The 27,939-nt window shown below is 34.4% G+C and overlaps 1 protein-coding gene across 1 annotated transcript in view; it reads right to left on the bottom strand.

Moving 5' to 3' along the window:
- The window catches only part of SRFBP1 (serum response factor binding protein 1), a 55,558-nt gene that overhangs the window by 15,000 nt on the left and 12,619 nt on the right, over positions 1-27,939 (bottom strand). The window contains exons 3-4 of the mRNA XM_008577580.1: positions 27,718-27,790; positions 6,019-6,090 (exon numbers count right to left, since the gene is read on the bottom strand). Of these exons, the coding sequence (XP_008575802.1) occupies positions 6,019-6,090; positions 27,718-27,790 (145 nt within the window). The remainder of the gene's footprint in view (positions 1-6,018; positions 6,091-27,717; positions 27,791-27,939) is intronic.

Below are 27,939 nucleotides of genomic sequence, written 5' to 3'. Positions count from 1 at the left end.
CTATTATTTCTTTTCTGCTTGAACAAAAGGAGGACCCCATCAATGCTCTATTTCCCCTAAGCCATCAGATCTACTTTTAGGGAATGGTGCCTCTTATCTTCTGCTAAAACTGATACTAAATCCCAATTACAACCTTCCTTGGGTCCTATTTCCAGGAATGGATCAATCTCTAAATTTACTGGTCCCACAACATAGAATGTGTATGTCCTATAGTGAACTAAGAAAAAACAACCACATAAAAACGAAAGAGAACAAAAAAATGAGAAATGAAGCTGAACTCAATGCACTTACAATAAATTCTAGGCAAGAAAACGGCAAGATGAACCTCTCTCCAATAAGAAAAGCAGGAAAAATAAATCTGCCCTTTTAATACTGAAAAGCCTTAGGTAGTCAATAATATGACAGGAAGAGATGAATCCTGGAGAAAATCAACAGGGTAGAAAGTAATAAAAAACAACACAAATTTTCAGTAGTGACATGACACAATTTAACTAAACAGCTTTTATAATACTTATCACTATTTTAAGGGAATATGGATATTATAATTTGGTATTGGTGGTGCTGTTAGTGGGAAGGGGGATGGAGGGAGAGGATGGAGTTGAGTGCCAGGAAAGAATTTTAAAACTGCTGAAGAGGCCAGGATGAGGTGTTCCACATTGGCATGCAGTCTGCAGAAGAAAAGTGGAAAAGGTTGAGGTTATACAGAAAGCAAAAGTTCTAAAGACAAACTTGGCCCAGCATACTCTCACTTGAGAGATTATGAGAATTACCATTGCCATTATTGCAGATCATGGACCACTTCCACCCACTTGTTTGAAAGAATAGTAAATGGATAAGGAATAGATAAGGCGATGCTTTCAAGACTATGATCATCTACATACTGCAAAAGAAGAACATACACAGGCATGGACATCTTAATCATTTGTGACCACCTACTCAGAAGGCTTACCAAGAACTACACTTGCATCTATCTATTCATTCATTCATTCACCTAAAGAAAGAATGGAATGCTTCCTGTAAGTCTTAAAATATTACATCTTTGTGTTTTCTACCTCCTGGTTTAAAAAATGATTTAACAGACTATAAATATAAAATACAGTAAAAACATCAAATAAAAGTAGTAGAAAATATGAAAAAGGGGGGAAAGGGGAGAGAAAATATACTGAATATAATGAAAAAGGCTAATTAAAGTAAGGAACTCTTATTCATCAATATATACTAGGAAGAGAGTAAAAGGAAGCCAAAGAATGAAAGTAGCTATTTCCAACCTGACAAAGAGCTTATCCAAGAATATATGAAAAACTCTTACAAATCATTAAGAAAACAATTAAAGATTGGGGAAAAGACAAAAACAGGCACTTCACAAAAGAGGATATGCACATGGCTGCACACGGACAAACAAAATGATGACATGTCATTGGGAAAATGCAAACTAAAACTAGGCATTATTACACATCTATTAGAATGTCAAAAATGAAAAAGACCAGTAATACCAACTCAAACTAGAACTCTCATACACTGCAGGTGAGAGTATAAATTGGTTTATCTACTCTGGAAAACTGTGTGGTAGCATCTACAAGTTGAACATATGTTTGATATTGTGATATAATAAGAAATGTGTATTTGGTTTTTGTACTGGTTCCTAGCCACAGCTCCTAAATCTCATGTAATTTCCTAAGTGAAAAGAGCAACTTTTGTTATTATGTTTTTTTCCCCCCAAGTTCCAGAAATACGCATATTCCATAACCAAGCAACTCCACTTTTAGGTACATGTTTGATGGAGTTTGATGTGTTGTCCCCTCCAAAACTCATGTGGAAATCTGATTCCTAGAGTGGCAGTGCTGAAAGCTGTTTGGGTCATGGGGGCCCATCCCTCATGAATGGATTAATGCTCTCCCTGGGGGAGGGGGGATTAATGAGTGAGTTCTCACTCTATTAGTTCCCACGAGAGCTGGTTGTTTAATAGACCCTGGGACCTCCTCTCTCTCTCTTGCTTCTCTCTATTACTTTCCTCTTGCCATGTGATCTGCTAGCACCTGCCGGCTGCCTGCCATTTTCCGCAATGAGTAGAAGCAGCCTTAGGCCTGTGCCAGATGCAGCTGTCCCAGAATCATAAGCCAAATAAACTTCTGTTCCTCATAAATACCCAGTCTCAAGTATTTCTGTCATAGCAACACAAAACGGACTAAAACAATGTTAAGGAAGATGTAAATGCCTTAAAAGACATGTATAAAAAATGATCACAGGGATGGACATCTGTAAGATGGTGGAATAGGACTCTCCAGCACTCATCCCCTGTGCAGAAACATTGATTTGACCAACTATCCACCCACAAAAATACCTTTACAGGAGCTAATAAAACCAGGAGAGAGATTACAGCACCCGAGTTGCAGCACAGAAATAAGAAAAGACATACTGAAGAGGGTAGAAAGGACATTTTTATATCACCTGTGTTACTCCTCCCCCAACCTGAGGTATAATAAAAGGGTCAACTGAGCAAAAGGATATAACAATTAAAAAAATATATGCACCTAACATCAGAGCACCTACATAGATATAAAAAGCAAATATTAATAAATATAAACATAGATAAGACTGAAATACAGTAATAATATGGGACTTTACCACCTGCTTTCAGTAACGAATAGATCAGACAAAAATAAGAGAGAAGAAAATAAGAGAGAAGATTTGAGTAAATAAAATCAGAAGTGAAAGAGGAGATACTACAACTAATTCCACAGAAACACCAAGTATTATAAGAGACTATTATAAATAAATGTATGCCAACAAATTGGATAACCTAGAAGAAATGGAAAAATTCCTAGGCATGTATAACCTACCAAGACTTCATCATGAAGTAACAGAAAATCTAAACAGATCAGTAATGAGTAAGGATATTAAATCAGTAATAAACAGTCTCTTGTTAAAGAAAAGCCATGACATGATGGCTTCACTGCTGAATTCTACCAAACATTTTAAAAAGAACCAATATGAATCTTTCTCAAACTTCCAAAAAAACGAAAAAGAGAGAATAACTCCAAACTCATTTGACAAGGACAGCATTATCATCCTGATAGAAAAGCCAGTCAAGGACAGTATAAGAAAAAAAAAAAAAAAAAAAAAAAAAAAAAAAAAAAAAAAAAAAAAAAAAAAAAAAAAAAAAAAAAAAAAAAAAAAAAAAAAAAAAAAAAAAAAAAAAAAAAAAAAAAAAAAAAAAAAAAAAAAAAAAAAAAAAAAAAAAAAAAAAAAAAAAAAAAAAAAGTCAGGACAATATCCCTGACAAAAATAAATGCAAAAATCCTCAACAAAATATTGGCAAACTAAATTCAACAGTACATTAAAAAGATCATTCACCTCGATCAAGAGTTACATACCCCAGAAATACAAGGATGGTTCAACATAAGCAAATTTATAAATGTGATATACCACATTAACAGAATGTAGGATAAAAACCGTATTACCTCAATAGATGCAGAAAAAGCATTTGACAAAATTCAACATCCTTTCATGATTAAAAAACACTCAACAAATTAGGTACAGAGGAATATACCTCATTACAATAAAGGCTCTACATAAAAAGCACAGAGTTAACATCACAGTCAATGGTAAAAAGTTCGAAGCTTTTCCTCTAGGATCTGGAACAAGACAAGGAGGCCCATTCTTGACACTTCTATCCAATACAGTCCTAGTCAGAGCAATCAGGCAAGAAAGAGAAAAAAGAGACATCCAACAAACTGAAAGGGAAGAGGTGATATTGCCATGTTTGCATATAACATAGGCATATATAGAAAATCCTACTGACTCCACCAAAAAAATGCTAGGACTAATAAATAAATTCAGTAAAGCTTCATATATACAATCAACATATAGAAATCAGTCGTGTTTCTATACACTAACCATGAACTATTTGAAAAGGAAATCAAGAAAACAATCTCATTTAGGACAGCTACAAAAGTAATAAAACACATAGGAACAAATTTAACCAAGAAGGTGAAAGACTGTGCACTGAAAACTATAAAATTATAAAGTACAAATATAAAAACCATAACTATAAACTAAACTAAAACTATAAACTATGAAAGCATGAAAGTAAAGGTAACCCAAATTTTAAAAAATCCCAGGTTCATGGGTTTGAAGAATTAATATTGTTAAAATGTCCATACTAATCAATGTGATCTACAGATTCAATGTAATCTCTACCAAAATTCTAATGATATTTTTCACAGAAAAAGAAAAAAGAATCCTAAAATTCATATGGAAACGCAGAAGACCCTGTAGAGCCAAAGCAATCTTGAGCAAAACATATATAGCTAAAGGTATTATACTACCTGACTTCAAAATATAATACAAAGCTATAGTAACCAGAACAACACAGTACTGGCAAAAAACACAAAAAATAACTGAACAAAAGAAAACCCCCAACAGATATATAGACCAATGGAACAGAATAAGGAGCCCAGAAATAAATCCACATATTTTATGGTCAACTGATTTTTAACAAAGGTGCCAAGAATACAGAACAGGAATAGGACAGTCTCTTTAATAAATGGTGTTGGGACAACTAGATATCCACATGAAGAAGAACGAAATTAGGCCCTTATATCACACTCCACACAAAATTCAACTCAATTGGATTAAAGACCAAAATGCAAGACCTAAAACTGTGAAACTGTTTGATGAATACACAGGGAAAAAGTTCCCAGAAATTAGTCTGGGTAATGATTTTTCTGGGTACAACCCCAACAATAGCATAAAAAGACAAATGGAATTATATCAAACTAAAAAGCTTCTACATAGCAAAGGAAACAATCAACAGAGTGAAGAGACAACCTATGGAATAGAATAAGAGGAAATATTTGCAAACCATACATCTGCTAATGGCTAATATCAATAGCATAAAAGGAACTCAAACAACTCAATAGTAAGAAAACAAATAATCTAATTAAAAAGTGAGCAAAGAACCTTAACAGACATTTCTCAAAAGAAGACATACAAATGGCAACAAAGGTATGAAAAAATAGTAAACATTACTAATCATCAGGGAAATGCAAATTAAAACCACAATGAGATATTACTTCACAACTGTCAGAATGGCTATTATTAAAAAGATTAAAGATAACAAATGTTTGAGAAGATATGAAGAAAAGTGAACCCTTGCACATTGTTGATAGAAATGTAAATTAGTGCAGCCATTATGGAAAACAGTTTAGAGGTTCTTAAGAAAATTAAAAATAGAAGTACCAAATGATCCATTAATCCTACTACTAAGTATACATCCAGGGCAAATGAAATAAGTACACTGGAGGGGTATCTGTAGTCTATGTTCACTGTAGTAATATTCACAATAGCCAAGATATGGAATCAAACTAAATGTCCATCAACAGATATTTTATCAATGGATAAAGAAAATGTGGTATACACACATACTCACACACAATGGAATACTCTCCAGCCATAAAATGGAAGGAAATTCTGTCATTTGTCATAACATGAATGAACCTGGATGACATTACGTTAAGTAAAATAAGCCAGGCACAGAAAGACAAATACCATATGATCTCACCTATATGTGGAATCTAAAAAAGTTGAACTCATAGAAGTCATAGAAGTAGAAAGTAGAAAATGGTGGTTACAACGTGCTAGGGCATGGTGGTAGGGTTGGGGAGATGTTTGTCAAAAAATACAAAATTTCAGTTACATAGGAGGAGCAATAAAGGCTCCTACTTCTAACCAGTAAGATTAATAGACTAATTGTTATATAAGACACGAAATGCCATATTAAGTTCAACACACTTTGAAGGACCTTGGAGCTGTGACATTACCGTAAAACAAAATGCATACATTAATGTAAAGATATTTTTTGGTGGGAATATTGGGGCTCAGTGAGAAAAAAATCATTATATACTAATAGCAACTGGCTTCTTGACAAGTTTTTTCAAGAGAAAAAGTGACAAGAAAAAATAGACATTATAAATAACGAAGTTTTCATAAGACAAATACAATTCATTGCAAATATACCTTTTTGCAAATTTTTTCAAAGTTGATATCATCCCCAAGAGCAGATTTAGTTACTATATCAGGTTTCAATTCCTGTAAAAGAATAAAACAAATTTTAGTTATGAGTCTAATTTTAAATTGTCATTATTATTATTATTATGAGTTAATTCCTTCCCATTCTTGCTTTAAGAAACTTGATATTCAGTAAAATCTTAACTCTTAGAAAGAGTAAGTCTTACCACAGTAAGAAATTATCACATACTAAAAACCCACAGCAAAATGACTTTAAAAAATAATCTTCTTATAAGAACAACATACAAACCAAGTACAAAACAGTATTATTAGGAACTCAATACAAGCAACAATAACTAGAGGATTTTATATCTAGTCAAGCAGCTCTTCAAATATCAAATCTTTACATATAAAAGAAATTTGAATCTGCAAGAATGCAGGGAATATTGTACACATGTGCCTCTCCAGAGGAATCTTCTAGAGGAAGAGCTTCAGGCAGTAAGACAGGACGTTGAGAAAAGAACTGAGAGTATATATTTGTAGATCTAGGACTAAAATAAGTGTGGGGTATAGGAGAAAGTATAGTACGTAAACTTTACATGTTTTGATGAAGTAGGAAAAAACTGCAATTGAAAAAATACAGGAAGCGGGGAAAGTAGAATAAGATCATTATTGTCTGTGTTAGGCAAACAGGAGAGGTCAAAGGACACCACTTAAAATGGACAGACTAGAAAATAAAAGATTACATAAGAAAATGGGAAAGTAAGGGTACTCTAAGAGACATAAATAAAATAACCATGGAACAAAAATACAAACCTTTCTAAATAACAATAATTTTTTTTTAAATACCACGAAGAAGACACATCAAGTGGAGAAATAAACAGTAAATACAACATAGAACATGTGGTAATTAGAATATAAAAATATAACAAAATTGACAAAGCAAACATCATGTGTCTATTACAAGAAAAATTTTCAAATTGGATTACAAAACAAAGCCTAACTCTGTGCTGCATATAATACAGACACTCAAAGACTGAAGTTTTTTTTTTTTTTTTAAAAAGGCTAAGAATAAAGGAATGAGCAAAGATATACCAGGCAAATAGGAATAATCAGAAGGCAGGTGTTGAGATCGTGTGTCAGACAAAGAATTCAGGCAAACAAAAAATTAAAATAGACAAAGAAGGTAACATGTATGACTACCTATGTATCAAAACTTATATAAAGCAGAAATTACAGGAAATAAAGGAGAAATAGAAACATTACCAAGAGGAGACTCTGACACACCACTGCTAGTTCAAGAAAGTTTGAAATATGGAGGAAAAAGAAAAGATCCTAACAAAATATTTAATAATACAGAAGTGTGTTATGAATTTATTTAAAATATTACATTCTAATAATCCAAATTGCATCATCTTCTTAAGTACACATATCTTTTCCAACCACAATAGAATAAAACTAGAAATCAGTAACAGAAGGAACACTGGAAACTGTACAAAAACATGGAAATTAAATAACATGCTCCTAAACAATAAATGCGTAAAAAAGAAATTAAAAAGAAATTCCTGGAGACAAGTGAAAATGAAAATACAACATACCAGAACTTATGGGATACAGCAAAAGCAGTTCTAAAAGGGAAGCTTATACAAATTATACCAATAAACGCCTACATCAAAGATGAAGAAAGACTTCAAATCAACAACCTAATGTTACAACCTCAAGAAACAAGAAAACAAAACAAACCCAATCAAAAACTACTAGTAGAAATATAACAAAGAACAGAACAGAAATAAATGAATTAGAGATTTAAAAAGAAACACAAAAGATCAATGAAACAAAGAGTTGGTTTGTTGAAAAGATAAATAAAATAGGTAAATCCTTAGCTAGAGTAACTAAGGACAAAAGAGAGAGGACTCAAATAAATAAAATCAGAAATGAAAAAGAAGACATTACAACTGATGTCACAGAAATACAAAGGATCATAAGGGACTATTACGAACTATATGTCAAAAAAACCTGAAAAATCTAGAAAAAATGGATAAATTCCTGGACACATACAACGTACACTTCTATCAAATGAAACTTCAATAAAGTTATATTCCATCATCATATTGCCAAGGGATTTTTCCAAATAAATTATTACTGTCTTCCTTCTGCACCTATTCCTGTATTTTCTATTGTAATCAATGGCATCCTCATCCTGTTAGACAGCTCACAGTCATCTGACACTCTGTGAACATCTTTATTATGCTTCCTTTCTGCTTTCTCTTCTGTACTGTCCGTTGAATTTGTTCCCTCCTTTGGATTACCATTATTCTTCCTCTAGATTCAAGACTTCATTATGAATTGTGTGAATTATAACAGCCTAAGTGGTTTTCCTGCCTCCAGAATCACTAACTCCAATGCCCATTACGTCAGTGTGCTGAATAACAGAATGAAGTAAAAGACCTTTAGTCTGACATTCAAATCCTTTCATTACCTGGTCTCAATGTTATCTTTCTGCTCTAATATTATAATATACTTCTTCTAGGAGTACTATACTCCATCCATTCACTTTTATGTAGAACCTCCAGAATAACTTTCCTATTCTTCACCTCAACATCTTTGGCAAACTGTTTGCTTTTTTATTTGTCTTTAGAATGCCTTCCTCTGGGCCGAGCCCGTGGCGCAGCGGCGCTCCCGCCGCGGGTTTGGATCCTATATGGGGATGGCCGGTCACCGCTCACTGGCTGAGCGCGGTGCGGCCAGTCTCGAAAAAAGACAAAAAAAAAAATAAAAATAAAAAAATAAAAAGAATGCCTTCCTCTAACTGGCCATCTATCCTTCTTACTCTATCCATATTTCAAATCCAATCAAAATCTATCCATATTTCAAGTACTGGTTTCTAAACATCACCCAAAGGAAGCAGAGCTTTTTAAGGGAACAGCTGATTACAGATACAAGGCAGGAAAAGTAAAAGCCCTGCAATAATTTCTTATGCCAGAAAAGGAAGGATTGATAGGGTTCAAAATGGGGTCTCAAAAAAGTCACAAAAAAAGCTGGCTTAAAGGAGATACCACTGGCCAAATTTGAGTGTCAAAAAGAATAATGACAGCAATGAATCATAACCATGTTGACCATATAATCTATTGCTCAAACCAGGACCCATAAGAGAATGAAATGTAGCACTATTAATTAATATGATGTGACATATGATAATTACTGGGACAGTCCCAGGGAAATTTTGTCATATGGTCATCCTAATTATAACATTTGTCAATACTTGTTATCTCCAAATGCTCTCTATTTTCTCTTAAACCCACTTCATTGGCTTTTGTCCCAATTACTCCAATCCCATTCTTGCAAATCAACAACAATGTCCACATTGCTAAATAATGAACAGGTGTCAGTAATCCTCTTACTCAACATATCAGCAGCATCTAACTCTTTCCCTTCATGGCCTATCCTCAACTTTTGACCAGCTAATTCCTCCTTCCTCCTTACTTTGTTTGGCTTACAGGACCCATATTCTTTGTTATTTGTTCTTAGTCTTCTTTGTTAGTTTTTTCTCTTCTCTAACTTAAGAAGGCTCTGCCCTTATTACTCTCCTCTTCACTATTATCTAATACCACCTTAGTGATTTCATCCAGTCTCATGACTTTAAATATCATGTATATGTGAACACCTCAAAATCCCTATCTCTAGCCCAGATCTCTGAAGTCCAGACTTACATATCCAACAATCTACTTCACATCATCACTCCTAAACCTTCCTATTCTGTTCTATTTTTTCCATAGCATATCATCTAGTAACATGTTATGTAATTAACTTATGTTGTCTACTCTAATCCCACACAAAAAAAATAAATTACAAAATATCAAAAATCTTTTTTCTCCCTCAGGTATATCTTAAGTGCCTAGAAAAGTACATGGCATTTGGTAAGTGTTCAATAAATGCCTGTTGAAAGAATGGATATTGAAGTTATTTTAAATTGTAAGGTATTATAAATTGTTCCACTGACTATCTTAATTATCTCAGTATAAGTAGAGCATAAACCAGACCTGACAGTAAACACTGCTCCTGTGTAGGAACTTCGGTAGAGTACATTCAATATTCAATAACTATGTCTTCCATCCATCAATATTTTTTGATTATCTAAATTTTAAAAAATAACACCAGTTAATCTTTACTCTTGTCCATGTTGAGAACTGAATCTAAGTATCATTATCAGATCTAACACAGATTTCATGTAGGGAAACTAATAAAATAATCTAAAAACTTCATATTTCTTGATTCTATAGATACCTTCTACGAGTTAAAAAAAAACCCTAAAGGGCCGGCCCCGTGGCTCACTCGGAGGAGTGCTGCGCTGGTAGCGCCGAGGCCGTGGGTTTGGATCCTATATAGGGATGGCCAGTGCACTCACTGGCTGAGCATGGTGCAGACAACACTGTGCCAAGGGTTGCGATCCCCTTACCATCAACAAAACAAAAAAACCCCCTAAAAACTGGAAACCAAAAAAACAAAACAATAAAGAAATATAAGTTAAAGTTTCCCACCCTTCAACTTGCAAAGTTCCACTTACTTTTAAAGACTCAGATTCCTGCTACAGGAAGCACGAATCCTCAAGCAATTGCTAAGTGCCATTCCTCCAATGTATCTATCAGTGTTCTTTTCACACACCAAACTAAAGCTCTCTCTTCATGTGTCCATCTCTCTCACTAGACTATAAGCTTTACCAACAGTAGGCACTATATTAAGTCCTATATTTCTATAAACTCACAGAGTATGTGGCACAGAAAGTACAGACCTAACATTTTTGTTGGTCCAAAATAAAGTGCTTTGGTCATGAGGATGGCTCTGAGGCAAAGCACAAGACAAAATAATATTAGGTAAAAGCACAAGACTAGATAAGATCAGGTAAAAGCTCAAACTTTTCTGGTAAAGCACAAGACTGAATAACATCATAGTACTAATTAAAATAATAACTATTTCAGCTTCTGGTCTAAAGTCACAATGCAACCTGTACAATGATGATGAACTGTGTGGTAGCGTAGATCTCCAAAAGATCTCTGTTCTGGATTTCTCTGTCACTGAATGTGTCTGGCATAACTTTTCAAAATGGTGTTGAAGGCAATGGCCATCTTAAATAATATTTAATCTAGGCCACTGATATGGAGTAAAAGACTACAGAAATTCAAATTCTTAAAAACTTTATTCGAAGAGTACCATGCTAGGAATGCTGATATTGCATATTTTACTTAATCACCACAGAAAAGAAGTCAAACAAAAATTATTTCTAGTTTTAAGGTGAAGAAACAGACTCAACTGCACACAATTAGTTAATGGTACAAAAGCAGTATCAGTACAACTTGCTAAAAATTTCAGGAAATGTGACATGAGACACTTTTTTCTTCTTTGCTTTTGTAATGATACCCTTCCACATGTAAAGTCATCAGCAGATCGCTGATTTTACTTCAACAAACTCACTATTTGAAATTCAAACTCTTAAACATGAAATGCAAAATGAGCTAATACCAAAGTCTCAAGCATTATTATTAGATGAAGGACAAGAAAAAGAAACTAAAAAATTCACAGCTTTGATAGAGATTTATCTTCATTTCAATTAGAAAAATTTAATGGCATTTTGCTATATAACCTTTTAAAAAATCTATTTATAGATGTGCACATTAATATCTGAAACATGTTATTGAAAGCCTTCTATGTGCAGAACACCAGGCACTATGTAAAAAGACAACCAAAAGAGAGTTCAATTTTTGGAATATAATGAAAATAACCTAAAAAATGTACTATCGTAACACAAAGGAAAATATATTAATAATAGACTTAAAACTGAATGCATGCATAATTGTATGTTAAAAACATACTGTATGTATGAAGATGAAGAAAGCAAGGTAATTCCTGGTTAGTGCAGTAATTTTCAACGTTGGGAATAAAACAAAGAGCCAGATTACTGGGGGAGCTTTCTCAAACTACATGAAGCTCCTGTTTATTATGATGGATATATGCCTCCAGGCACAAATCTTCATGCATGTACATCTCATCTTCTCCCCAAAAAACCACTGTTTTGGAGATGGAGGCTGCAAGTGACAATGATTCACTCTGGTTTTACAAGAGTACGTGAGATGTTGGTAAATTCTGCCTTACTACCAGATAAAACTACAGAAATTTAAAAACAAGAATGCACGAAGTATGTGTAGGGGATATAATGTTGATTACAGTATGTGGACAAAGACCAGGATGAGAGAGAAAGTTGGTCAGGATGGGAGAGGTAAAGTGATGAAAAAGCTTTAATACTAACATGGAATTAGGTGCAGATTGGCAGACAACAGGAAGCTCATTTAGGTTCTTAAACAGAAGAGTAATATAGTAAATAAGTAAGTTTACTAGTAGGAAATTTTACAAGTGTCAGGTTTTTGCTGGCAGTCAGTTTAAAAATTACTAAATGTCTAGGTTGACTACAGCTAAGAATACTGTATTGTATATTTCTAAATAACTAGAAAAGATCTTGAACATAATCACCAGAAATAAATGATAAATGTTTAGGTGATGAACATGCTATCTACCCTGTGTGGATCATTAAACAACATATGCATGTACTAAAGCAATACACCGTACCCCACACATATGTACAATTAAAAATTAAGTAAAAAAGAATTACTAGAAGTCTACAAATAGTACTTTGTCACTTTAGTTCCACGCTGAATTTCATGTCAAAAGTTGAATCTTTAAATTCTAAAAACTAAACTGAATGCATTTTTCAACTATAAACTATCTTCACCACAATACAAAAATAATCACTATTTTGGTAAGCAAAAGCTAAAAAAAAAAATACTTGTATAATTCAATAATCCAAAAATTTGCACTTCATTTAAAAATGCATATTAAGGTTCTGGTCAAGATGGCAGAACAGATGGTCCTCAGCATCACTCTCTCCCACAAATCAACCAATTTACAATTATAAAAATGTAACAACAGCCAAGCTGGGGCTACTAGAGCTCAGGGGAAGAGAAGGAGAGAACTACAGAGTTCATGAAGAGGGAGAAACCATGATGAGAGAAAGAAAAAACTACTTGGAGCATTTCAGGCCGCTGCTGCTTTAAGGTTGAAACTACTGAGCACATGCAACAGGAGCTGGCAGGAGCCAGCAGAAGCCACAGCTGTGTCCTTCGGATGGAGTTTCTTGGAGGTTGTAGGAGTGAAGAGGGCCTTGGTGGCCCCCAGGACAGCAAGACCACTAATAGGGTTCCTGTGGACCCACGCAGGAGTGAGAGCCAGGACAGCTGAAAAAGGAGAGCCATTCAGAGGGCGGTGAGTCATCACAAGGGACCTGCGCAGAGCCCGTCCCATGGGAAGTGTTTGGAGCATTGGTGGTAGGGGAGACGGGCCCACCAGAAGAACGCTGGGACACAGCAAGGATAGCTGATCCAACCCCAATCAGCACAGGACCACTCAGAGCTGAGACTGGTCAGGAATGTAGAACTGCATGGGGTTTAGTTTGATGAAAAGATTCAGGTCCAGATCAGAATTTCTACACAACCCAGGTGCACCCAGTCTCTAGAGCGCCAGAAGTACCTATAAGGTCAACCATTAAACCCTGAGATGCACAAAAAGTCTTCCCTAGGGAAACAACAGCAAAGCAGCAATTTATCTCAACAACACAGCTCAAGTACTGGTTCCCACAGGAAGTTCCCCCATTTTAGAAGTAGCAAAGGACAAAAAATTAGTTCTGACCCAGGCACACCACCAGCACCTCGAGGCCCCGCCCAGGGCATCAAGCTGGGGACTGGACCTCCACCCACAACCAGGCACACCACCAGTGCCAAGGAGCATGCCAAAAACATCACCTCCATGTGGGTGGCCCACCACACCCAGGGGGGGGGGCATGGCTGCCATGAAAGTGGCTAGATGTCACAACCACCATGCAGATGGTCCGCCAGCCACTGGAGTGCATTGACATAAGGAGAGTCACCAGCAGAGACCAAAGAAAAAAAAAAAGATGTCTCTCTCAACAAAGCCCATTCCAGAGTGACAGAAAAAGCATCTGCTCTATGATAATATTGGGGGACGTGAACACACCTTTCAGCATTGGACAGATCATCTCGGCAACAAATCAACACAGTAACTATTACTCGTTCAGAGGGAGAGAAGAAATCTAGGGTTATCAGTGGTGGGAGAGGGAGTGAGAGGGGATAGGGAGAGATTGGACAAGGGGCATAAAGAATAAGTATAATTTGTAACAACATACATACTAATAATATTGATTTGATCAACATATGTCAACACTGAATCCCAAAAATATGTATAATCAATTATGATTCAATAGGAAAAAAAAATGCGTATTAAGCATAAACATTAGCAAATAATTTAGTCATATGAAGCTCCAAGACCTTGTGTTTACTATATAGTCCTATTTCTCACAGTAAAAATACCTTTGAGAAAATAGGGCAAAATAGCTTATTTAACCCAAGTAATTAAACATGATCACATTTTTTACACCCAATAAAAACATCTAAACTGTTTTTGGCATAAAAAATTGCTTGCTTCTGTCATATTCAAAGGGGCAGGCAAGGAAAGTGAGATCCAGCAATTATATCAATGTGAAGATTCTACATAGAACACTTCTGCATCAAAGGAATAAGTCAGACATATTTTTTCTTTTTTCTTTTTTTTCCTTTTTTTGTCTTTTTTCGTGTCCGGCAACGGATCGCAACCCTCGGTGTTGCGTCCGCACCTCGCTCAGCCAGTGAGTGGGAACCGGTCTGTATGTGGAATCCAAACCCTCGGCGGGAGTGAGCGGCGCACTGTAGCAGTGCGCCACCGGGCCGGCCCCAGACAAATTTTTTCATTCTGGAGATTCCCTCTAACAAAATGACTGGCCTTGGTGAGAAAAGTTTATTGTTTTTGAAGTAGAATCCAAACATTAATTTCAAAAGAGCATTGTTTTACAGCAAACAAATTATAGCTTGATATGAATTTATCATGTTAGCTTTTTTTGTTCCTAAAAGTTTTTATCTACATATATTTGCAAGTTTAGTATTCCTTACACAACCCCAAAGAGTTAAAGGGAGGGAAAAAAAGGAGACAAAACCTCAAACTCAAACAATTACCTAAGACCATAGCACATTTTCCCCTTCACAGCGAATAACCTAGGGAATTCATCAAAATGCTTACTAAAGGGAAATTATTTTAGGGGACTGAGGCAGTCTTTTCCTATAATTTTGGAATCATGGCTAAGATGTAGGGATATATTAAAAGGGTTCTAGGGATATGTTAAAAACAAGCAGTCCTTAAGTGAAAGTAAGTGTTTCAAAGTTATTAGGAACTCAATCTATGTGTTACTTGTAAATTCTAATTCCTTCAAAGTATTTTCTCTAGAACCTTTAAGTTCCCAGCAATCTTTTTCAGGGGCACATATGATTAATAAAATCATACTCTTTCTTAATTGTATTCCCATGTGTTAATTGCTTAAGAAGGCTATATCAATCTAACACCACATTACATTAAAATTTGTTTAAAATATAGTGCCACATTTGGTAAGGAATGATACTTTTTTGAAACCCAATCACTGCTACTAATTCTTGGTCCCAAAGGAATTGAATATTTTGCTATTTAGCTTCCAGCTTTTATTTCTAAATGTTAAGTGCACACACAAAATCCTTTATGGTATAACCAGGCACTCTATATGATGGAGTTTGGGTGTGTTGTCCCCTCCAAAACTCATGTGCAATTTTGATTCCCAATGTGGCAGTGTTGGAAAGTTATTGAGTCATGGGGGCGGATCCCTCATGAATGGATTAATGCTCTCCCTGGGGGAGGAGGGATAAATGAGTGAGTTCTCGCTCTATTAGTTCCTGCGAGAGCTTGTTGTTTAAAAGACCCTGGCACCTCCTTTCTCTCTCTTGCTTCCTCTCTCGCCATGTGATCTGCTTGTACCTGCCGGCTGCCTACCACTTTCTGCCATGAGTAGAAGCAGCCTGAGGCCTGTGCCAGATGCAGCTGTCCCAGAATTGTAAGCCAAATAAACCTCTTTTCCTTATACATTACCCAGTCTCAGATATTTCTGTTATAGCAACACAAAACAGACTAAAACACTATGCCTTTAGGATGGCCCAACTGTTCCAATTATGCCAAATTATAAACAAATCTCAAATTTTTTAAAGAGGCAGTGTCTATATATTATTTCATTATTATTTTCACTTTTGAATTAACAGTGATCATTAAAATTACAATTCCAAAGCACATCAGTATCTTTATAATACCTAATTTTCCCGATAAAATTGTGTACTTAATACTTAAAGTAAGAGAGTTTAGGTTAGTAGAGAGTTGAGACCATGGGCTACAGAATCAGATTTGGATTGAATCCTGGCTTTGCCATGTTCTAATAGTGTGACTTTGGACAAGGCAATTAACCCTTAAAACACCAATTTCCACATCAGTAAAATGCAGCTAAATAAGAACCTTGAAGAGCTACCATGAAGATTCGAGAAATGTATATAGGCTCTAGCAAAGATCATGGAACAGAGGAGAGGCTCAATAATTAATAAGTAAAATTATTACTATGATGTTTATGAGTAATGCTATTACATATGAAGTTGAGCTATAGCTATAGTGCTATTAATAATATATAAGCCTGAGAGATGAAGTCTGTTGCATAAAACAGTATCCTTGCTTTCTAATTGAAATTCAATTAAGAAATATTCAGGAAATCACATCAATTTGGTAACTTAGTAATATTAATATTTATAGTTAAACTGTTACTTTTTCCATGAAGCCTTCCCTGATTACTAACTAGAAGCAGTCTCTTGCTTTCTTAAAATTTTCAAAGCATGTATCATAATTTACCCTGATTTTAAAATTGTACATAGCAGCAGAAAGTATGAATCTCATGGAAAAACTACCTTCCAGAAACACAGGCTTAATGAATGTCTGCTTAATGTATGAAAAAATTAAGTCAGTAAGGTGGATCTACAAGCCACTGTTTCCTCTAGTTATCTCACCTCCAATCTCTTCTCCTTCTCATCAATCCTTCACTCTGACTTCAGCTTTATCTTTCTAGAAAAAATATGATTACTGAAAATCCTTTAATGTGTCCACATTTTCTAAAAGGCTTTACAATGTAATCTCACCTGCCATTTTATTCATTATTTTCAACATTTTACTTCTCCATTCATTCCATATTACAGCTATGACATTAATTCACTGGAAAAATACACACTGATTGTCTGCTTTTTCTACAATTAGTGCACTTAGCACCAAGACAGAAAGACAACATCCCATTCTCAAAGAAAGGAAGATATTGAAGAAATAATTATACTTCAATGTGCTACATACATACAAAAGAAAAAACAAACAGATGGGACTATATCAAACTAAAAAGCTCCAGCATAGCAAAGGAAACAATCAAGAGAGTGAAATCACAAAGTACAGAATGGGAGAAAATTTTTGCTAACTATGCATCTGATATGGGATTAATATCCATAATATAGAAGGAACTCAAGCAATTACACAGTAAAAAACCAAATAACCCAATTAAAAAATTGGCAAAGGAGCTGAACAGACATTTTTCAAAGGAAGACATACAAATGGTCAATAGGTACATGAAAAAATGCTCAACGTCACTAGTCATCAGGGAAATGCAAATTAAAATGACACCGAGATATCATCTCACCCTAGTTAGACTGGCTACAACCAAAAAGACAGAATTACAAATGCTGGCGAGGATGTGGAGAGAAAGAAGTGCTCCTACACTGTTGGTGGGACTGTAAATTAGTACAACCACTATGGAAAACAGTGTGGGGGTTTCTCAAACAACTACAGATTGATCTTCCATATGATCCAGCAATCCCACTTCTGGGTATACACCCAAAGGAATGGAAATCATCATGTCAAAGGGATACCTGCATTCCCATGTTCACTGCAGCTCTGTTCACAATAGCCAAGATATGGAACCAACCTAAATGGCCATTGAGGGATGACTGGATAAGGAAAATGTGGTGTATATACACCATGGAATATTACTTTGCCATAAAAAAGAATGAAATTCTCACATTTGCAACAACATGGATGAACTTGGAGAAACTTATGTTGAGTGAAATAAGGAAAGCACAGAGGGATAAATACTGTATGTACTGACTCATAGCAGGAGCTAAGAGAGAAAGAAGGAAAGAAAGACCATAGTGGTGTGTTGGACTTGCAGAGGGAGAGAATATACCTAGGGATACAAAGTGGAGTGGGGAAAGGTGGATGGGGAGGGAGGTTGGGGATAACTGGGTGGAGGACATGGGGTATAATCACAATTTGTGGTAATGGTCATGCTGCCAGTATGGATCTGGCCATCACATCTTAGGCATGAGTGGTGACAGTTTGCTTTGTACTCCATGAATATTCATAACCAATAAAAAAAAAAGTGCTACATACTATAATAGAAATACAGACTATTAAGGATCCAATCCAAATCACACCCTGTACTTTTTCCTTTTATTGGCAGCTGACCTTTATGGGGATCTGAATGAACCCTTGACCTTGGTATTACAACACCATGCTCTAACCAACTGAGCAAACCAGCCAGCCCCATACACCCTATACTTATGGAGCTGTATGTTTTGTTTTTGGTGCACTCTATTTACCTAGAATGCCCATTCCCAAGCAGAATCATATTTTTTCTTCAGGTTCCAACTTGATGTCGCCCACTCTGTGAAGTCTTCATTAAATCATATAAAGAATTAAATTAATTGATCACTTTTCTAGGTTCCAAAATTCTTTCATTTTAATACTGGGATAGTATACCATAGAGACTTATACTTGTTTTGAAGAGAACAGTATGTTCTCTAAGAGCAGGAACAGAAATCTACTCATCTATATATATACACACAGTAGGTTTTAAATTAAAATGTATTTAACTAACTTGAATATACATAAAATATGGAATTTATAATGGCTGCTCTGGAAATTCCTAATCTTTTTCATTTGTACTTGTTTTTCTTATATGGTTGCAAATTTTATGAGTAATAATAAGAAGATACATGACTATAATCATTAATAAACTGGGATGCTGTCTTAGATTGTAAAGAGCAGAACAAATGATATTACATAAAACCAAAACCTGCAAGTTCTTACAGAGGAAAAGGGGAGGATAAAAGGAAAGAATAAAAGTCAACTATACAATTTCATTGTAAATTGCTAAAAAGCATTCTTAATTGGAAAAACCACTCCTCTTGGAATTACTTTTATTCTTTAAAAGACCGATAGCTTACATAATTTAGTGAGCAAGTAGAGAAATGGAATAAAATTCTTCATATTAACTTTCTCTTATCACAAAATATTAATTCTTTAAGAAGTCAAAACACTAATTAGTTCTAACATTAAAAAAACCAAAAACACATGGTGTCCATCACAGCTGAAATTTAACAATGTAAGATATATTCAAGTTGAATGTAAATGTGTGAAAATAAATTTTCTCCATTTAATCCAAAACTGAGGTACTATCCAATTGAAAAAAAAAAAAAAAAAAAAAAGAATATCCTGTGTTGCAAGACCAGTTACTTCTGATCTTATTTCTGCTTTTCTCTAGGGCCCTTTGTCTACCCTTGTATGTTTCCAACAAAATATGTTGTAATATTTATCTCTTTTCTCAAGAACCACATTATTTCACAGTGGAATTATAACAGTAGTATTAGTTGTCCAAAATTTTTGAATTAGTTGGAAAGTGCTTTAAGTATTTTCATAGTTATTAGGAAATATCCTGCCAAGGTTGTAAGTTCAAATTTCCAGAATTACAAAACTTAAATAATCAAATTAAAACAAAACAAGAAGAAACAAAAATTTTTTTTAAAAAAAGCTCATGTGATACTGCTTTCTCACTTCCTAAATCTTGTTTATATACTCAGTAGCCTTTGAAGTAGTCTTATCCAGATGAAGCAATTCCAGAATCAGTTCTGTATTAAAAAATTAGATATGTATTGTGAGTCAGTAAATGGTAATAGCATTTTCTTCACTTTTCCAAACAAAGGATTACAACTTGTCTTTTGTATTCAAACAGAAGAAAGCAGGTTCAAAAACAGGATGGATACCACTTTTATTTGCCACATCTCTTATTTGGAAGACAAGAATATTTTAAGGCCATCACGGACTTGATATAATATCTTCATATCAAAATGGCCTACAATGAGAATCATAATCCCTGCATATTAAAAATGAAACACTGTTAAGGGTTTCAGGAACATGAACTATTTGAAACACTGACTTAAAGCTGTAGAAATCACTGCCAGGAAGTAAACTGGGATTTCAATGTGATAATCTATTTCTAAATGCTGTTGTATGACTGTGAGAAGATCAGTGTATACCTGTAACTGGTCCTTTAAAATACCACTATGACTTCCTGTTTATCACTTCAAAGGTCACAAGTTGAGTACAGAAGACTATTAAACCAAGTTATCTTTATCAGCTTTTTGAAGTAAGAAGAGTTCTGTCTTTTAGAAAATTAAATGAGAAATTATATGGCCTTAGGGCACTGGCTAAGGTAACTCTGTAAAGTGAAGGGCCTTTTTATTCTTCTATCTCTGATACTTTACACTGAAAATAACAAAAAACTCTTGGTTTACAGACTCTTTTTAATAACAGTTCAATAGTATTTCACTTATCTCTAGGGATTCAGAACAATCTAAAAGTTGCAAACATGCCAACATAAGTAAAAAATTTTTCATTAAAAGTAACTCAGCCAGCTAGCCAGGCAACATTCACTATGTACCAGACACACCCCTAGGTGGTAAGGAAAATGAACTGAGTAAAGTAAACTATTTTCTTAAGAAGTTCTAAGTAGTAGGAATGAAATGGAGCCAGACTGCTATACAATATGACAACGGAAATATACACAAGGTAAAGGGGCTGTATAGTGTAGGCTGTGAATAATTCTTCTGAGGTCAGAATGGTGGTGCCACAGAAAGTTTCCTAGAGCTAGTAACATATAAGAATTAGGTGCTAAAGGAAGAGATATGTTTGGGGTTCAGTATAGCTGAATCAAAAAGTACAGGATAAGTAGAAGATACAGGAGCAGTAGAGAGGGAGCTAGAGTACAGATCACAAAGGTTCTTGTATGCCATACAAGGGAGAACCACAATTAAATCTGCAGTTTAGAAAGGTCACTGGTTATATAATGCAGGGCATTATTTGAAGGGGGCGAGACCAGAGGCAGGAAATCCATATGAGAAATAATAAGAACGTGAGCTAAGAAGTATTTTGTAGAATATATTTTTGAAAGTGGAAATGCTCAGTCAATAATTTTAATAGTTGTGAAATGTCTGTCCTAAAAGGGTGTATCACTTTTAATACCCACCAACACTGAAGAAGACTGCCTGTCCATGTCCTCCCATCATCTCGAACAGTGGATATTTTTCTGATCACCTTAGCACAATAGCCACTAAACTTCATAGTATTCAGTCTTCCAAATTACCCTTGATATAAGTTCTCCATTTAATTAACTGTCCACCAGAAAAGATATTACCAGTAACTACAATGAGAGAAAAGCAAACAAAGGAAGAAAAAAGAAGTAAGAGAAAATGTGATGGGACAAAGGAAAAAGGAAAAAAATTAAACAGTTATGCAGATGGAGCCATTTGCATTGGAATCTGTACTGCATTACCTCTTTTAGAGAAGTGCATTATTTGTCACCATCTTGGTAGAAATACTATCCTTAAGTTGAAAGTATTTATTAGGTATCTTTAAAGTTACTTATAGCTTTCAAGAAATTATTTATTACCTGGTTTCTGTAAAGAGAAAAAACAATCTAAGTAAAAACTACAGAATTATGAAAGGGATTTAAGAGGCCATAGTACTGATTGTTGCAGATCCTGCAGCCATGATGTGGGTGTGCTCAAGGCCTGGATGTGGGTGTGCTCAAGTAGTACAGGAAGTAAACAAGAAAGAGAGAAACATTACACCTTTTCCATACTTGAACCACTGTTTGCAGTTTCCAGGTTTCAGACTTGAAGGAAGAAAATATGACTCTGGAAACAATTTCAGATTTAAAGATTTAGTTAAGCATGTTTTTACAGACAAGAAACAGGGCTGGGTAGGAGGAGGAGAAAAGGTTTGAGTTATATAAGCACAGTTCTGCAAAGCAGCCTAGATCATAGAGGAACTAAAACTTAAACTCATCAATAACCATGATCTAATAAATGTTATAGTTTGAAAATAATGTTGTTATTTTGAAACCACTACCACCACATAGTTTATTACTCCCTTCTCGAAATAGTTTCTTGAGTTGGTTTCCTAGATACCGTACTCTTTTGGCTCTTTTTCTCCTTTACTGGGTACAGTTTCTCAGTCTCTTTAACTTATTCTTCTTTGCCTAAGATCAAAATTTTAGAATGTCTTGGGGTCCTCAGACTACCTGAAAACAACTATAAAACAACCTGGACACACTACAAAAAAAGCCCTATCTGAAGGTGCTAGAAAGTAAATCGATACAGACAGACTCTGATGGGGACTATAAGCTTACTTGGAGTAAAGGAGATAAAAAGCTATACAAGTAAGTTACCATCTCTTCAGAGTTTAGCCTTAGGCTAACTGCAATCTGCATTATTCAGGAGCAGCAGCAGAGGTACCCCCCAGGAAAAGTGAATCTAAGATACCTTGTCCACTGAGAGGACAGGGGAAACCCAGAAGAAAAAGAGAGAAGGGATCTCTAACCTGAACCACTCATACAAGGAACAGACTCAAAGCAGCTTGCTAAAAAACAAAAGATCTAAACTGAGACAGGAGCTGCCGTCAAAAAAAAAAAAAAATAGTTTGAAGGTAAAGCCCAGCCAGGAAAAAATTAATTGCTGAAACAAGCATTTATTGCAGAAAAATAACTAAATCCTGAATCTCTACAACTTAATCTACAAAATGTCCAGGGTACAATTCAAAATTGCCTGCATATGAAGAACGAAGAAAACAAAATATTTTTTTCTCCACAGGCAAAAATGGCTATTATCACTTCTTCAATGATACTTTAAAAAAGAAAATTCTTCTCAAAGAATGAAAACCTTATCAGAGAAATAAATAATCTCATCAGAGAAACTGAAATAATAAAAAAGTTTTAAAGGATTCAGCCAAAGAACATCAATCACTAGGTCAAAGACTACAGGATATTCATAAAAGTTTTGAAACATCATTTCACAATTACTTAATTGTAAATAGAAAAAGGTATCTTTTAATAGAAAAATCTAGCAGATAACATTTATACTGAGTGACTGGAATTTAGCATCTCCAGTAAAGGGACAAAGACAGATGTGATACAATGTATTATTATTATTATTATTATTATTATTATTATTCTTCTTCTGTGGTATTACAAATTTTCTATAGTTTTGAAATGTTTTCCAAATAGTGGAAGGGGAAAGTGTAAATACAATATTATTAAAGTTTATGAAAGGAAAGAAAAAAAAGCTAAAAGAAAGACTAGTATAAATCAGGGAAGAATTAAAGCAGCTACATCCTGGGATCTTTCACTTCCTTCACCAGGAGGAAACTCAGGGAAAGAGAGGCGATGCAGTTTAATCTACTTGTTAATAGGCTGGTAACTAGTCTTCCTGGTAAACAGGCTAATGATTTTTGTTTGGAGAAAGGTCCTTATCTGAGGAATGCTCTTAGTAGGATGTCCGTTATTAAGAAGGCTTACAGTAACCAAACCTAGAATCTATAGATTTATGATTAATGGCACACTGGAGAATATCATGTAAACTACAGAACCTTGGGGTATAGAATGGAGAAGTTTCAAAACCTAAATGCTTACTGCTAAGAGGTAATAACCAGACTTCCTCATTTGGAGACTGTCTGGGATAGAAAGTACATGTCTAATGTGGAAAGGTTAGACCCCTGTGGAATCACTTACAGTCCCAGATCTCTCCTTGTTTCACTTGTGCCTTCTGATTACTCGCATTCTTCAAACTATTAGCACAGCTGGATTCTAAGTAAGATCTATAATACATAAGACTGATTTTATAGTATGATTCTTTGTACTGGCTCACAAATAACAGAAAAAACTGTCAAAAAATAATTATTGTATAAGATTAACAATACTTTTAATACAATTACTTTAGTAGAATAAGTGAACTAAATGATAATTTGACATAGCTAATTAATACAGTATACTTATGGAATATATTAAGATATCTTTTACCCTGTGGAGAATTTTTTTTTAAACTTTCATAGGAAAAAACTCACAGTATGTGAAATTACAGAACAAAACTCAATAAATTTAAAAAAAAGCATATATGCCCAGAAATATCACAAAATTCCAAAGAACATATGACTATATATGATGATAAACCTCCAATCCTAGGGGTGTATGCAGCCTAGAATACATCCTTTGAAACAAGACTCTGCCTACTTTACAGAGTTGTGGTGAGATTCGAATAATATGATATAGTTATTTTATTATTTTTGATGATGTATTACTTTACTTGATTTTACATAATACCTCTACAGATCATAATCTATACTGTTTTTCCTATTTGTGATCCACTAATTACAACCACTTAGAAACAGGCCATGAAGAAGCATGAGATAGGGTGACCCTAATAGCTGATGTAAGCTCAAAGGACAGTTTTAGTAACAGAGTTGACAATACAAACACAGGAAAAGAATAAAACAAAAGAAAAAGAGTTTTACAATAGAGGAGAGGTAAGGGGTAGCAGGCAGAACAAAGTCTCACAAAAGAATATATAGCTCTCATCTTAAAAGAATACTCAGCACAGGGAGAAGTTATGGCCTTAGGGAGGAAGAGGTTAAAAAAATACAGATATAGGTAACTGTATATTTAGCTGAGAGGAATTAAAAGGATCTGAAAACATGTACATCTTTGGGCCTTTTCTCCCTAGAGGACAAACATCATGTTTATTCAGTTATATCATCTAATCTCTAGGAGAGTGGGTCTACATATATTTCAGGAAGTTCTTGGCTTACTGAATCAGTAAAGTGGCTAGCATCATTAGTTTATAGACAATTTTGTAGTCCACGAGTTAACAATTGTTTGGCCTTTGGTAAATTGCTTAATTTCTCTAAGCTTCAGTTTCTTATTCTTTAAGATAGAAATAATAACAATATCTACCTCATGAGACAGTGATTATAAAATACACAAAGTAGTACCTGGCACACAGCAAATACTCAGTAAAAGCTAGCTATTACCTTTATTGTTGAGAAAGGGATTTCTTGCACATTTTGAGTAATTTCAATATATGCTTTAATTTCACCACTTCCTTCTCCAGCTAAATAACTTAGGATTCTGTAAATGTTGATAAGCTACTTTAACTTCAAAGAAAACGGAACTGTCTCAGAAGCCAGTACTACACTAAAATCAAACTTAAAAAGTATGAATACTATTAGAAAAAGCAGCAAAGACTTGAAACTCATACATTACAGTCTATAAAATTAGAACCTATGATTTCATAGTAACATAAAGATCAGGCCATTGTTTTTCTCAGCCAGAAGAAACTCCCATTTCTAAAAATATCTCAGGTTTTCTTCATGAGGATGTCATCTTGTAACAAAATACCCTATTATCATAGAAAGCAAGTATAGACAGTATGTCATGAATAAGAGTATAAAAATGTAGTGGTATATGATCCAAGGAAAAAATTCCTCTGGAAAAATGAATAAGTAGTTTTTCTCCAAATTTAACTGACACTGTGTGTTTACTGTTTTGTGACTATTTTTCTGATACTTGCACGTACATTCCTTACACTTCCCTAGGAAATTAAAAATGGCCTTTCAATTAAGAAAAATGATGAATGTATTTGCTTCTTCTAGAAAAGACAAATTTTGTAAAAGAAACATAAATGAGGAATAAAATTTGATACTTCGAAAAGCAAGCATATAGTCTTTCTAGCACTCTTATTAATCTGTTTTTTATAATTAAATTTAATCCAATTTTAAATGCATTATAGAAGAAGTTGACATCAGAGTAGTCGACCCAGACCACCCTAATCACTGCCACAAATTCAAGGAATATGCACACTTTGAATTTCATATATTCAAGGAATATGCAGGCTATGAATTTTTGCTTTCTATGAGACAATTCTATAGTGGTCTTACATAACCACAGGGAAAAATAGAAAAAACAAAAACTATGGTACTGATAGAGTAATCTTGTAAACCTATGAATGTTAACACTCAGTCTAATCTCCCTTTACTGATGATATTTAAGAATAATCAAAGCAAACTTTATGTGTAGATCAAATGGGACTGCTTTTCTTTGTAATTAACTAAATGTTGTTTTTAAGTTCTTTCCCTGGTAAAATGAATCAGCAACTATACAAGCGTAGTTCAAAAAATTCATGGAAAAACAGAATTAAAAGATATACAAAATTTTCCATGAACTTTTTGAAGTATCTTCACATAGTAACTCAAGGCCTCTGAATAATTTAGGGCTATAAGAATGACTATTCAGAAGAAATTACAGGGAAAAATTTAGATAGACAATGTAATTTAGTAAGGACCTTAGTTAAAAGAAAGTGAAAGAAAGAGATAAATCGCAACTTATCTTAGCACTCTTCTCAAAACCCCAAATCTCTAACTAAAGATATTATTTCTCATAAAAATATCATGGGGAAAGAAAGGTATATGAAAAAGCCTAAATTACCTGCAAACCAAAGAGACAAAAATGATAATTAGGAGTCAAATACAGTGTATTTTTTTCCCTGAATGACAAATTAAAAGGGGATTATAACTTTAAGAAAGAAAAGATATATCAAATGATTCCATGAATTTTGCAGTCCTGTGGTGGGGGAGGTGGGGGGAGACAAACACAAGAAACAAATATACCTCATGTCAAAGGGTCATTTCCTACATTTGTTTTTATTCAGATTAACTGGGATAACTTTGTCTTATTAAATACTTTACCGTCCCTTTAAAAGGAAGAAAGGGTGAAAAGCTTAGATAATCTAACTCAATTAAAATATTGTTAGGGAATTCTCTTGCTCTTTTATTTAACTCAAAACTTGGAAGTTATACCAAAACGTAATAGTCAAACACACAAGCAAAATGACCCTGCAATTAAGATAATTGCTGGTACCAAATGTTGTTTTTAAGTTCTACAGTAAAACAGACTCCCAGACATTTAATGGTATGTCATTTGGTAAATCAAAGTTTCCACAAAATAAAAGCAGTGAGAAGACCTAAAAATTATGTTAGTGAAGAGTCTGGCTGAAGAAAACAAAAATATGGATCATGTTGGTCCAACGCTAATTTTATTTCAAGTTACTACCGAATTGAATAAAATGCTGACACCACCACGTAAAAATGTATTGAGTTGGCAGGAGGCAGAGCATGATGTCAGCCACCAATATCACTATCCACATTCTCAAATACCATGACCACTTTAATTCGTGAACTTAATTTAGACTTCATTCCTAAAGTTACAGTAAAAATAAAAACCTTAGGCATGAGGCATTATTAAACATAAATGAGTTTAGAATGGAAGTTTTAACTCAAATTAGTCTAGCACTTTAAACAAATTCAGTAAAAAATGTGGAAAAGTGTAAGCTTGAACATATTACAATTCTGTGAATGTGTTTTCTCACCAAATAGACTCATACAAATAAGCCTTAGGCAACCCTCAGGAATATTCAAATAAGTAATAACACACACACACAAAAAATGCAGGCTGACAGGAGACATGGGAACACACACACACACACACACATATAAATCCACACAAGTTCTTACCTTCATGGCATGGATTTCTTCAAGCAATCGTTGTACCCGTCTTTGATTTTTTAACAGTGCATCTTCAGTACCCCTGCAAAAATACATTACAATATATGGCCAGGCAAAGCATTAATTTTAGATTCATATGATAATAAATGATATTTATTTCTTTCAGAAAAGTATAATAAATATCTAAATAACAAACATCCCACCATCCTGCATTGTGCTCCTTCCAACACA

The sequence above is a fragment of the Galeopterus variegatus genome, unplaced genomic scaffold (assembly GCF_000696425.1).
Source record: "Galeopterus variegatus unplaced genomic scaffold, G_variegatus-3.0.2 Scaffold1545, whole genome shotgun sequence".
Classification (NCBI taxonomy): Eukaryota; Metazoa; Chordata; class Mammalia; order Dermoptera; family Cynocephalidae; genus Galeopterus; species Galeopterus variegatus.
Note: the sequence above shows the minus strand (reverse complement) of the source record. Positions and strands in the feature narration are given on the sequence as shown.